The sequence below is a fragment of the Diadema setosum genome, chromosome 16 (genome assembly GCF_964275005.1).
Source record: "Diadema setosum chromosome 16, eeDiaSeto1, whole genome shotgun sequence".
In the NCBI taxonomy this organism is placed as follows: domain Eukaryota; kingdom Metazoa; phylum Echinodermata; class Echinoidea; order Diadematoida; family Diadematidae; genus Diadema; species Diadema setosum.
In genome coordinates, this window is record NC_092700.1 from 27,698,628 (window position 1) to 27,712,959 (window position 14,332).

General features: G+C 38.8%; 2 protein-coding genes across 3 annotated transcripts in view; one reads left to right on the forward strand and one right to left on the reverse strand.

Moving 5' to 3' along the window:
* Window positions 1-470: 470 nt before the first annotated feature.
* On the reverse strand, window positions 471-5,294 carry LOC140239891 (MKRN2 opposite strand protein-like). Of its 2 annotated transcripts, none has more exons than XM_072319707.1 (5): window positions 5,155-5,294; window positions 3,742-4,094; window positions 3,314-3,363; window positions 1,979-2,141; window positions 471-782 (listed from the first exon to the last, which is right to left on the reverse strand). In XM_072319707.1, the coding sequence occupies exons 2-5, from the start codon at window positions 3,975-3,977 to the stop codon at window positions 563-565; spliced, it is 669 nt and encodes a 222-aa protein (XP_072175808.1). In that variant the 5' UTR covers window positions 3,978-4,094; window positions 5,155-5,294; the 3' UTR covers window positions 471-562. The 2 variants fall into 2 exon arrangements, with proteins under 2 accessions (XP_072175808.1, XP_072175806.1); XM_072319705.1 differs by lacking the exon at window positions 5,155-5,294 and adding an exon at window positions 4,939-5,029.
* Window positions 5,295-6,813: 1,519 nt separating this feature from the next.
* The window catches only part of LOC140239780 (uncharacterized), a 58,461-nt gene continuing 50,942 nt past the window's right edge, over window positions 6,814-14,332 (forward strand). Inside the window, exons 1-6 of the mRNA XM_072319600.1 lie at window positions 6,814-7,582; window positions 8,733-8,846; window positions 9,819-9,973; window positions 10,425-10,585; window positions 11,988-12,244; window positions 13,135-13,698. Of these exons, the coding sequence (XP_072175701.1) occupies window positions 6,814-7,582; window positions 8,733-8,846; window positions 9,819-9,973; window positions 10,425-10,585; window positions 11,988-12,244; window positions 13,135-13,698 (2,020 nt within the window). The remainder of the gene's footprint in view (window positions 7,583-8,732; window positions 8,847-9,818; window positions 9,974-10,424; window positions 10,586-11,987; window positions 12,245-13,134; window positions 13,699-14,332) is intronic.

The window sequence follows — 14,332 nt, forward strand, 5'->3', positions numbered from 1 at the left end:
AATTTAAAGGAAATGGAAATCACTTATGACATAACTTTACAGAACAAACCCGTTGCAAGTTTCATCATAATTGGCTCATAAGCATGCTTTAATGGAATGTCCAATGTAGTGTGCCGCCAGCCCGCACTTCCTATGAACGTAATTCTTTTAGCACTTGCTGCTATATAGGAGTCAAGCTTAAATGGAAGCAAAGCTTCTTTCCTGACCACTCCCAACTAAACAGGGCCACTGTATAAGCAACACATTGTGTAACATTGCCTTTCCTCCTTTTATAGACAGTACTTAACAAATTAGGAAACAAAACACAGTTATTTGTTTGCATCAAAGGTCTATAATTTTTACTATTTGCATTAACAGAATTTCAGTGTAATATAAGTTAAAGAATGTAAGATTGTGTGTGTATATATATATATATATATATATATATATATATATATATATATATAATTATATATTGAGTAAGTAGTCCATGTGTTGGTGCAATAATATCAAAAATAGAACAGAACACGAGCTCATGCTGTCAATGCCAACAGTTCATACATTGCCAGTTCCAAGGACATTATTATCTGTCCTGCTGTCTTTGCATCACATATCCATTCTGCCTGATTGTGCGATGGATTCTAATGAAATCCGCAGCTCTGGTTGTCATGGTGACAATGTAGCCCTTGATGAGTTCCTCCCGAGTCAGAGGTGTATGGCAATCTTTTACTGTCTGGTTGTACTGCACATGATTTAAAAATCCCACAACGAAGTCAAAGCAGTTGTGCGTTTCATCAAGATACCTGGCAGAGAGGGGGGGGGGGGGGAAGCCACAAACAAAAATGACAAAAGAAGAAATGCCTTAGGCTTACATGATGTGTCTGCATTTGTCTATGGATTATGTTTTGTGAGTCTATAATGTGTGCGCATGTGTTTGTATGTGTTTATAAATGTATGTGGACATCAAGGAGATTAACGGGATGGTATAGTTTTGGTTGAGGTGGGATTCAAATTTTAACTTTTTGCAAGGTAAGTAGAAACCACTACAAAATATCAAAGAGCATACAATGCTATTAAGAGGTATTTAATGTTTATTTTGATGAAAGTCAGTTTGGAAATGGCTGAGATATCCAAAAACAAAGCACAGCAAAGTGGTTCTAATAAAAGGTGGGTTCCACCTTTTATGAGGACCTTTTTGTTTTGGGATATCTCGGCCATTTCAAAACCAATTTTCATCAAATAACTTTTGAATTCCTCGTAGAATTGTATGCTCTTTCATATAAAGAGGCTACACATTATTTCACAAAAGTTGGAAAGCCCCCATCTGAACCCAATCTATACCATCCCTTTAAAATGGAGAGACAGAGAAAGAGTGAAATATCAGGGGTTACAGCTGTAAGAATGGTATGAAATATATAAGCCATGAATACACAATCGTCACTTTGCCAGTCACAGGCTCTTCACCTTGAAATTCATTAATACTATGTTATCACAAATCTTGATGTCTTTTATTTTACTTCATTACCAAAGAATTTACTGGAGATTTGTGTCAAGGCTAATTGGAGAATTGTGAGGCAATGGCATCATCACCTAATGCACTTTGTAAAATTATCATGATCGTGATGTGATCATGGTCGTATCAAACATACCAAGAATGCCTATGGCAGATAATTGATAAATTAATAATTAATCAATAAATTCATAAATAGCACTGTTTCCTGAAGAAAAAGACTATTAAAATCAAATGACTTTCTAAACTGTTTTTAAGTTTTTAATTAGACTTTTGTCTGTGAATCTAAACATGGAGTGAATTTACACTTGACATCCTACAATTAGATAGCATGTAGGCCATTACAATGCATCATCTGGGTGAAAATAATAGTTTTTCATGAATTCCACCTAAAAGTGAACATTGAAGATGCACCTGGTAGAATTAGACCCCTTCATGAAGACAACATGCACACAACCCTTGATCATGAAGGAAGTAAAAATAGCTTACATTTCAGCTTCCCAGTCTTCAGATAAAGAGTACTGCTCAAGTTCAGAGTCCCACTGAAGTTTCATCTCGTAGTCGTGGTTGCTGAGGAGAGGGATGACAACGCTCTGCTCCCAGGATGTGGTGTCTTGGTGGACTCCCCTCTCGTCAAAGTTGAAGACAGTGCCTGGTGGATATGAAATTGGGATGCACAACAATTTCTTTACTCCAAGCTAACAATCATTCTTCAGCATTTAATTTGGCTTTATTTTGGCATGAGAACTGCTTCAATTAAGTTTCATTCTTCAGCTCATTCATGCCAATGAAACATCCCTACGAAAATGATACAGCATACATCAAAATTAAAACATGAAGAGAGTAAATAATGCACAAATCATGTACTGAAACTCAGTAACAGATACAAAAGACTGAACTTGTACTGGAGAAGGGTATACAAGAATACTTATCAAGGTATTTTCTTTGAGAAAGAAAAAGGGCAAATGGATATTAGATGTTGGGGCCAATCAGTGCCAATTGGGGTTGCAGCTTCGTCAGAAATAATTTTACCTTCTGTCAAGACTGCATCATTGTTCTTACAGCCCTGACATATTTTTAGTAAAACAGCCTGTTTTGAAGGAAATAGCTCAGTTTGTTCATGAATAGCTGACTTGGCAAATGCTTATTCTATTTTCTACAGACAACTGATACTTATGCTAAAGTTTGACTTGATGTCTTCTACCTCTATCATCCGGCCTCCCTTTATCCGGATCTCTCTATTATCCGGACGCAATCTTGCCGTGATTTTTTTTTATAATTACGGGAAGAAAGGGGAATTCCCAACTCCTTGAGAACTCCTACCCAAACACACATGAATTACATATTACTTCCAATATGATTACCATACATTGCATCAAATTTCCTTCCAAATTGCTTACCTTCAGACATTTCAACATCCCGAAACATCCCCAAATGTAACAATGAAAAGGTTGCAGTATACCAGGGAGGTGACCTCCCTGAGTATACACATTACTACATGTGGTAATACAATGAGCTACATCAGTACATGTGTATGGTGTACATGTATAAAGCATTGAGTCTCCCGTATCCGGCCAAATCCCTTATCCGGATGAGCCCCGGTCCCGACTTGTCCGGATACGAGAGGTTCAACTGTACATTAAATATCACAAACATGGGTATGAATTCATAGCACTGTCACTTATCTAAAAAAAAAAAAATGTAATGCTTTAGTTTAGCAATATAATTTTTTCTTATGCAATTTGAAGTGATATGATATCAACTTTCAAATTTCAGCATTTAGCAGAGAAGCATTTTAGGTGGTTATTAAACCAGAATACATACCCATAGAGCTTGTGATCCCAGCATGTAGGTACTGTCCAGGAACATATGATCTGTGGAGGGGAAAATTGGATGTTCAATTAAAAGGATGTAACTTTGATTGCTGTTTTGTTTTTATTTCAAAAAGGCAAATCCACTCAATCACCAAGAAGAGTTTGGCCACTGTCATCAAGACTAAGAATTTGATATCTTGTAGACAAAAAGAAAGGGAAAGAGTCCATAAATGAAAGAAAATTATGCCTTTCCCATACTACATGAAAGAATGCACAGGTGTCCCTTGCCGCAATCTTGACAGTAGGTCAAAAATTTGTTAATTTCATGTGCTGAAACACTGTTTGCATTTAATCAAAATTGAATGTCATTGCTGGCTAAAAACTGACAGATAATAGAGAGATATATAGCAAACATGCAGTCTTTATACTGACACTCACTGCAAGAATGTTCCATCTGTGGGCTTTATGACGAGACAAAATGGTTTGCTGGTGGCATTAACCAAGACAGGCGGAATTCGAAATGGGGGAAAGGGCAGAGCATCAGGGACCCCTGCGAGCTGACCCCCGCAGACGGGACAAATAGGGGGTACCCTGTCGAAGCATAGGATGTCGGTCAGGGAGTCACAGTGTTGGAATGAGATGATTGGTGGATTCTTGGATCGGTGAGTTGTCATATCTGGTATAGCCTAGCCCGATGCCTGGTTACAACACTTCGTAGAATCAATTAGTAACCAGCACGGCAACTTCCATTAGACGTCTGAGGTCTAGCTTGCAACAATTTAATGTCACATCTGCAAGAGAGAAAATGACACAGCAACATTGAGTATGTTGTTAAAATCAAATGTCTTTCCATGCTTACCATACATTTTGCTTGTATAACAGTAGGTCGTCGAACGTCCATGTCAGGACTGCAGAATGCCCGAACGCTATCCCAAACGGACACTATCAATTTTGACAAATTGCCCTACATCGACGTGAATAATTAAGAACTGAATTGATCAGTGTTTTAGTAGTAGCCATCATGGCTAGTACTAAAACACTGATCAATTCAGTGCTTAAATGTAGGAGTTTTGTCAATTATCAGTTGCAATATGAAAAGAAAACATCTCAATGGAAGAATTTCATGAATTTGAACAATATCAATTTATCATTAAATAAAAAAAAAACAAAACTCTACATACAACACAATTACATTACAATATTAATTGCAATAATTACAATATTCAATAATTGCAATAACTGCAGTATTTATGGCAGCAACCAATCAGATGTAACCACGTAAGTTAAGACAAGTTAATTTATTGTATGGATTCGCGATCATTTCTTGACCGAAAGATCGGTCTGTATCTGTCCATCGGGGAATGTTCCGCGGAGACTGCGTCTGGCTTCATGGCTCCCCTACGTATACGGAGGACAGCAAAAAATGGCAAAATATAAAAGAGTCCTCCGGACAGACGGATCTTTCTGTCTAACGTTAGATCATTTCATGCCATGGCAATTACAAAACCCCAATATGCAATCACGGGCACTTTGCAAAGTTTGTTTTGGTCTAACAGTTACTCATATAATCATTGGTCCACGTATAATTTATTTACTAGTAACCCTAGACTAGTAGGGCTAGGCTATAGAACCTACTCTTGTGATTGTAACCTGAAGTGAAACCTTTGGATGTAATTCCTTCTCCTTCCAGAACTGCGCTTCTTTAATTAGTGTCGTATATACGATATTAAAGCTGAGTGAGCCGATGAAACCAGTGCAGTAGAGTTCTGTGGATGAAACATACGAACGGTTCGACGTGGATAACAATCACATGCCATTCATGCTTTGCTGCCGCTGGTATTGTTTACATACGGATGAGGGCGGGTCACACGAAATCCTCTTCTCCGAAAGTTTGAGTAACCTTTGACCTTCATTACTCATAACATCGGCGTCTGTGTCAACGGCTTGACGACACGAAGTGACTGATAGACAGCTTTCACATTTTGGTAAGATAGTATCATATCACCTTACATTTGCAAACATTAAACATGTTAAGAGGATTTACTGGCTTCTTTAACTTGGACTCGTTGTCAAACTAAGCCAAAAAAAAAAAAAGCATTTAAAATCCAGTTTACTTTCGTACTCCGCGTGTGATGGTGTAGTGCCAGTGGTGGTTCACCTGCACGCTGCAATTGCAACAGCAGACTGTCCGTTCATCCGCCCGTAACTCTGCCATAGTGCATGTTTGGTGAACCATATATAGGCATAGCATCATATCGGTAGGCCATAGGGAGCCGGGAGTTAAGACGCTGTTCTGTGAGCTACAGTGCAGTGCAGTGTCCGTTTGAATTGACTTTACTTTTCATCATACAGTCTAGAGAATTTAAAAACTTATAATGCCCTGTTGGTATGAATGACCTTTTTCTCCTCATGTGCAAAGTGGAACCCTGAACTGGCTCATTGAATAGGCCCTACATTACGTGTGAAAATAATGAATAGTTCTGATTTCATAACAAGAAGTTACCATGATAAAACTAAGCAATGAAACCATGTTCACAATATTCTCAGGGCAGAATAATTCCATGTAGTTTTCCCCTCATCTAAGTCTTGTGAAGAAAGCAGAGTCCTTGATACTAGGACTGTCTCCTGATTGGAGCCCACTTGAAGATCAGCAGATTGATTATCTTTGCTGGGCATTGTATGTTTATCTTGGTTTAAGTCACAAGGGAGCAATTAGTTTGTAAATCGAGCACCCATAATATAATATATTAGCCATTCTTTAGATTGCAGAGAAACCCTATATTATTGCTGTTTGCTGTTTGCTAAAAGGTACTGTAAAACAAGATATTTTTCCAGCATAAAATTTCACAAATTTCCCACAGTGCAGAGTGAAGGTGATGGCTCTCAAGAAAGATGAAACTAAACTGAAGTGTGAATTTACAAGTGTGGGGTAGATGATGAGATCTTTGATATTCTTGACTATGGAGCAAAGAAAATTGCATTCTGTCTTAATTTTCTAATATGATTTGTATAGCTTACTTTTGATTGAACCAAAGGCATTGAATTTGCATGTTACCTGCAAAAGAGCACTGGAAACTCATGAATGGACCACTCCTATTGTATAGCATCCTTACTGTGAATTTTAGCTTCTATACAAGTCTAGCGTTGTTTAGTTTAGCATCATGTAACTCAAAATCAGCTGGCTGGAAAACTGACAGACATGTTAGCATTATAAATCATACTAAAAGAATTTTAGTCCAATTCATAATTTTGGATTAATTAATTAATTGCTCCTTATATGTAGAAGATAATGATATATTCTGTATTGTGCTCATCATGTTGATTTGAATTATTCTTTCTTGTATTCTGTGTGCAGATCAGCTAAAAGGTGAACTGAGAATTATGAAATAAAGGCAACAAGATGTCTATAAGGAAACTTCAGATGAGACCCATCTCTAGATGCTGTCATTATGCAGGAGGTAGTCTGCCATTGAAGTCATGACTGGAAGCGTGGGTTGAGAAATGTTAGCAATGGCTGCAAGACTGAAGAGCATTTGTTCGTCAGTGAAGCTGGCAAACGTTCTGCTGATAGCGTTCATCCTGCTAACGACAAGTCCGCCTAATGGTGGGGCTTATCAGTGCAATAGGACTAGCGTCACGGAGTGGCATACAGAAGCCGCAGTCGTCAACATTGATTGGTCACTCGATAATGTGTGTTCGTCGTATGAAGAGTGCTACGGCAGGACCGATCCGGCTGAACCAGACATCCACCAGCTTTGTCCAATCGAGATTCAAACTAATGACAGACTGGTGATCCTGCCTCCGACTGTCTCGACAAGGAGCACACTGCCGGTGAATGTCAGCTACGACGACTTCTTGTCGTGCCCCAGTGATGCCCACCCGCCCTCCCAGTGGCTTGTATTGTCCGAATCGCAGGCACCCATAGAAGTCAGCCCTGAATTTCTGCCAGAAGGCACAAGCTACTTTGCCCAGTTCCCAACCGGAGATGCCTTCCTGACCTGCGATTTGGGGTTGAGGGTCAGGGTGTCGGTAAAGTCACATGACTGCAGCAGAAACCAATCAGAACCCTTCTGTTCTGGTGGCGGTCAATGTGTGACGGAACCATTTGTCTCTTCTCTGTACATCTGCCAGTGTGATGGAGGTTACGTTGGCCAGTACTGTGAGGAGATTGATGGTTGCTATGGAGATGACCCCTGTGCCAATGGTGGCACCTGTTCTGATATCATTCAAGGTCATAGTGGCAGAGAATTCCAGTGTGAATGCCCTGCAGAATTCACTGGTGGGTTTTTCTCTTAAAGGACAAGTTCACCTTCATAAACATAACGATTTAAGAATGCAGCAATATTAGTAGAACACATCAGTGAAAGTTTGAGGAAAATTGGACAATCGATGCAAAAGTTATGAATTTGTAAAATTCTTGTGTTGGAACCGCTGGATGAGGAGACTACTACAGCTTATGATGTCATATGCATACAACAGTATAAAGAAAATGTGAAGAAAATTCAACATATTTTCACTTTTTTCAGATAATAAAAGAGCACTTGACTTGCCTCTTTCTAAAGGCAGGGGGAATAATATTACCCATAACATATGTCAGTTAACGAGTCAAGGGAATGTGTACTTTTTTCAAAAGATGAAATTTTGTGAAATTCTCTTTATATTTTCCTTTTATTGTTGTACGCAGGATGATGTGACATCTAAGTTATTCATACACTGCAGTAGTCTTCTCATCCAGCAATTACTGCACAAAAACTTCAAAAATTCATAACTTTTGAACGGATTGTCCGATTTTCCTCAAACTTTGATGATGTGTTCTACTAATATTGCTACATTCTCTCAATCCTTATGTTTATGAAGGTGAACTTGTCCTTTAATCTCTCAGTGAAAAACAAAAAGTCTTATGGATTATAAAAATGCTAAGAAACATGAAAAAAAAAATGCATTCATGTAGGATAGTTTCAAGAACTGCTCATTACAATGAACTGAATTTTCCACTCATCTTCTCTCAGAGGCTTGAACTAAAAGAGCTCTGTTTATCGAATGCATAAAAAGTGTGGCTGCAGTACATATTTTTGGTTATATTTTATGCGTGGCACATTTGTAACAGAATCCTGCTGTACTACAAGGCATGCTGTGTGATTTATTGCTTTAAATCCAGAATATCTTAATTCCTTTGAATTACAGGTTCCACATTTATGACATCCATAGTAATGTGCTGTAAGTCTACACTGTATTGTATATATGAAGAACAGTCTTTGATATGCACATCTATAGGCATTACATTATAGACATATAGAAGATTCACCAAACTATTTATAGAAAATTTGTCTCTTGATCAAGAGTTTAAAGTGAGACTTCCAATAAGTACATATTTCAGGAGGAGACATGGAATCGCTTATGATGTTACAATCTGCCCATCAATTTCACAGGACAAAACTGCAGTGACATTGTTGGTGTCTGCGGGAATGCTGTGTGTGGGAATGGCACCTGTCTACAGCTCACTGTTAATTCCTTCCGGTGCCAGTGTGAGGCCGGATATGAAGGTAATCATACCACGAAGTACACGTATTATATGTATTGCCATTCAGTTATGAAAATGAGATAACATGCGATGTTTATGATTTTGCTGCTTTTTGTGTATGCACACACTGTTCATATATTGTATACGTTCAAATGTTTTAGAATTGTTCAATTAGATCCCACAATTAATGTTATTATTTTAAGCTGTGATTCGAAGATCTCTCTCATTCCATGTTTGAAAATGCAGGGAAATACTCTGCCTGTACACAGAAACACAGAGTACATACTGTAAAACAAGAAATATTTCGCGAATTGGAGCAAACCGCCTTTATCGTGGCATGAAATTTTAGCAAATTGCCCCTGGCATTCAATGCATGTAATGTAGACGGGAAATTTCATGTGCATTTTAATTTCACGAAACTCTGCTCTCGCGAAATTTGCGAAATTAAAATGCACGCAAACATTCATTTTACTCGTTTTACAGTACGTTATATTGCAAGGCAATCATGAAAGTGAGATATGCTAGGTTATTGACATATTCCATGCTAATGATTCTTGCTGCGTTTGGTGTACGCATACACTGTTCATATATTGTATACATTCAATTATGTTTTAGAATTGCTCAATCATTCTGATCATACACATCCCACAATTGACATAACTTTGAGCTGTGATTTGTAGATCTCTCACATGATAGTTTTGAAAATGCAGGCAACTGCCCTGACTGTACACACAAAATAAACACAGAATGTATACTGTAAAACAAATTTTTGCGGCATGAAATTTTTGCAAATTGGAGCTGACAGCTTTTTTTGGCAGCATGAAATTTTTGCAAATTGCCACTAAGCATTCAATGCATGTAGTGTAGACAGAAACTTTCACATGTGTTGTCACTGCCTGAATCTTGGCTCTCACGAAATTCGCGAAATTAAAATACCTATGCGAAAATTTCTTATTTTACAGTAACTCTGATTCTTTCTTACTACCACCACTAGGAACATACTGTGAGAGGGAGATCCGTGAGTGTGAATCCAACCCCTGTCTGAACAATGGCACCTGTGTGGATGAAGTGGGTGCGTTCAGCTGCGCATGTCATGCAGACTATGTTGGCATCAGATGTGAGGAAGAGAGAGACTACTGCCTCAGTCAGGTAAATAAAATTTTATATTCAATTGATGTAAGTTCTAATTCATCCAGATAAGGTTCAATTAAGGTACCAAGTTAAAACATTGCATCTGGACTTACTATTTTAATTCTGAGAATGGTCTGCATCTCCGCTGATCGGCAACAATGTTTTCCCGCCACCAAATCAGGTGAGCTGATGAAGTGTCCAGGACAAAGTGATTGCCTTTTCAGTATTAGTGTCAAGGATAGCATATACAAAGTCTGAAAAGTCTTTGTCCATAATAGAGGGACCGGACCATGAAATGTGAACTTGTTTGAGAGTTGACAGAGGTCATATTTGAAAAATATTCAGTTAAATTTCTATGGCATAAGGACTGAAATTACTAATAGTTTTAACTCCTTCTAATGTCTCTACTCTTCAGAAGGAAAATTCTGATGTTTTATTTCTCTTCCCCACTGTATCTGTGTAATTTTAGCTGTGCGAGAATGGAGCAAGCTGCAGTAGTTTTCTGGGTGGCTACACTTGTGCTTGCATCGCTGGTTTCACGGGACAGAACTGTTCTGAGAATATTGATGAGTGTGAACAGCGACCATGCAGCAATGGGGCAACATGTGTAGATGGCATCAACAGTTTTAGGTGTGTTTTTTTTATGTGTTGTTTATAGGATGTGTGATGATGTAACTTAAAGGGTGTGTACAGTTCTGGTTGAGGTGAGGATTTCGCTTTTAACATTTTGTGAGATATTCAGAAACCACTCTATGAGATGTCAAAGAGCATGCAATTCTAAGGGGTATCAAAAGTTTATTTGATGAAAATCGGTTTTGAAATGGCTGAGATATCCAAAAACAAGGTGAAACAAAGAGATCCTAATAAAAGGCGTGGCCTGTCGCCTTTTATCATTATCACTTTTTTTGATATCTCAGCCATTTGAAAACCAATTTTCATCAAATAAACATTGAATCTTTCTTAAAATTGCATGCTCTTTCATATTTCATAAGAGGTTTCTCATTATCTCACTTAGGAATGTTCAAAACATGAACCCCCACCTCAACCAGTACTGTACAGTCCCTTTAAGTTTGTATAATGATGCAAAACTGAAATAAGGCACACAAAAACTAGGCACACTCGAGGGGAAATCACCACCACAAAAAAAAATAATAATGATAAAAATATTCATATGCTATGAATTTAAAGTATGGGTGGTAGAGTCAGGAAAAGTTCTGTTTCTAAAAATTGTCAGCTAAACATGAGTGGTAGCTTGCAATTATGTATCGTGTCAGAAGTCTGTTGCTATTTGTGATGTCATTCTTATGGGCCATGTTAGAAATATCGAATTGAACTTATTTCCCCTATTTCAAGACAAAGCCATGTACGAGACATATCACTGGAGAAAAACATCAAGTAGTCATTGAATTACAATTCAAAACATAAAAATGCAAAAGTGAATGCAATGATGTAAGAGCAAATAGACAACACAAGGATATGTTCGAGTAAATAACAGAACCAAACTTGCGTCCATAGCAAAATATGACAGAACCAATGGAAAGCAATGCTTGTGTACTAGTCAGTTCCTATTAAAGATATTCTCCTCTTGTGACCTTGGTGTTTTAAATTTTGTGGTGTGATATGATTCTATATGCTCCATGTCCATTTATCATCATTATCTTCAGGATCATACTCACCACAGTAGTGTCCATGGTCAAATCATAATGATTAGCACCATTTTCCATTGTCATTTCTGTCTTTATTATCATTATTGCCATTATCGTCATCATCGTCTTCATCATCTTTCTCATCTTCATCACAATTATCATCACCATCACCATTATAAATCGCATTACCATTGTCATGAGAGTCAATTATTTAATGTTCATGTATTCCATTCTCTGGGGTTGGACATTTCATTTCTCATCAGCCTTTCATCAGTGTATGTGTATACATGTGTTACATTAAACAACAGCAACAACAAAGCACACACACACACACGCACACACACTCACCATACTCACCATACTCTTTCTCGTACTCGCCCCCATAGCTGCCAGTGCGAGCCAGGTTTCACGGGCCAGCTGTGTGAGACCGAGGTAAATGAATGCTCCTCCCAGCCCTGCCAGAATGGCGCCACCTGCCTGGACCTCCAGGCCACCTTCTCCTGCCTCTGCGCCCCCGGCTACACAGGGCAAACCTGCTCCCTGGAGGTGGATGAGTGCGGCTCCGCCCCCTGCCAGAATGGCGGAGAGTGTGTTGACCTCGTTGATGGATACGAGTGTCTGTGTCCGGAGAATCTCTTTGGTGGTGAGTGTGTGATGGACATTATAATATGGTCTTCTTTATCCAGGGTAGACTCTTTGGTGTTTCCACTGATATAGACCAGATGGCCCTGTTGTTTTTGTTACCCTTAGCCTTGTCAGGTACCCATTTATACACATGGGTCAAGAGGGATGTGATGGGTAGAAACATCTTGTCCAAAGATATAGACACTTGACAGGATTTGAATTTGGGACCTCCACTTCATTTACCTGCTTTGCCACAGTGCTCCAGTAGGCCCATTAATATGTAGCTCCGCAGTGCTTGAGATTACATATGACTGATACTTTGTCAAAAAAAAAAACTATTCTGATTCTTACACAAATGAAGCCGCTTTTGATAGTGAATTGCTTTTCTTTTAATTGTGTCAACTACCACATTGACTACACGTGTCTGTTTGCAGGAGAGGTAAGAATGCCATTTTCCCACCACAAAATATGCCCTTTCAGTGCTCAGAGTATTACAGTGCTGTTTGCAAGGTTGCCATCCTTGGGGTGTGAAAATATCTTGTATCTTGTGGATGCCATTACAAGTGTGAGGCCCATTCCACCTTTAACAACAGTCAATATCAAATGTGGAAAAAGGGGGGTTTGTGGGAGACATATTATTTTGCCTTTAAAGGAGACCCTGCTATGCTCCCTTTATGGTTAAAATCAGATGAATGGCCCACTAATATGAAGCAGGTTGGAAAGTCAGTCTAGTAAAATGCATCCCAGCTGCATAATGCTTAATTGTCAGGTAGCAGCACACCTACTATGAATTGTGGCAAAACTTGCCTAACCATCAGAATGATGATTACCAATGGCTCATAATTGTGATTTGGGATTAACTGTATGATTTTTAATCTTTGTGTTATTTTTCTATGTGTTATCTCACAGGTATTGATTGTGAGATCCCTCTGAATAACTGCTCCTTCTACCCCTGCCAAAACAATGGAACCTGCCAGGTAATAGATGACACAAGTTACATGTGCCTCTGTACGGACCGATACACTGGACAAAACTGTGACACTTTCATCCCTTACTGTGAAACACATAATTGCTCCAACAATGCGACTTGCCAGGAGGAGGCTGGTGGATTTACATGCTTGTGCCCGATTGGCTATTCAGGCAAGTGGTGTGAGGTGGACATAGACTATTGCACCAATCACAACTGCTCTAACAACTCCACATGCCTGGACGAGACCATTTCATACAGGTGTCTCTGCGAAGCTGGCTTCGAGGGACGCTACTGTGAGATCAACAGGGACGAGTGTGGGAGTGATCCATGTCAGAATGGGGGAACGTGCCTGGATGGGATCGATGGTTACAACTGTGTTTGTGCAGCAGGATTTATCCAGGAGGACTGTTCCCTCAATGTGGATGAGTGTGAATCTTCCCCCTGCAACAATGGAGGAGTCTGCAATGATGGCATAAATGGATACATTTGTGACTGTGGCATAGGTAACTCAGCAGTGAATGAAGTATATTTTGATTGAAACTTGTTAAATTGCTAAATTGTTGATCTAGAACATTCTACAGCAGCGACAGTTCTAAGGAGCAACCTGACACTGAGATTTAAGAAAAAAAAAATGCGTCTGATTATCACGCTTTTTATTCCATACAAGGAGTAATAAAGAAAGAATGTTGGTCAGATTTTGATGCAAGTGTTCCGAGCACACAGGTCATGCAACAATCTTTTCCCTATTTCCAGTGATAAGTCATAAAGATCATTAATAGATAAAGACAAAACAAAGTAGATGGATGCGGCATGGAATGTGTTATATTTCATTTCAATGCTGTTACTTAAATCTACCATCTCCCGTAATTAAAATTTGTGTAGCCATACCCAAGTGCACCTCTTCAGGGGTTCCTGCATCCAAGTCATTGCCAGTATCATGTGTTGCTACATCAGGCAAGCCTCCTGTGAGGGTCTTGGTTTGTGTATTACAGATAATTTGATGTTACAGTCAAGTGGATTGGAGTGTGGTATTAAGGTGCAATATCAAAATTATTGCAGAGGGAATGTAAGATGATGTATTGACTGTGTTACTGTCGATTGATATGCAAAATCATTCATTTTCTTGCAACTGATAGA

Coding starts and splice junctions, on each gene's coding strand:
- LOC140239891 (XM_072319707.1), bottom strand. CDS start 3,977: ATGACAACTCACCGATCCAAGAATCCACCAATCATCTCATTCCAACAC. Junction 3,364..3,741: donor ACAGATGGAACATTCTTGCA/GTGAGTGTCAGT, acceptor TCCCCTCCACAG/ATCATATGTTCCTGGACAGT. Junction 783..1,978: donor GAAGACTGGGAAGCTGAAAT/GTAAGCTATTTT, acceptor CCTCTCTGCCAG/GTATCTTGATGAAACGCACA.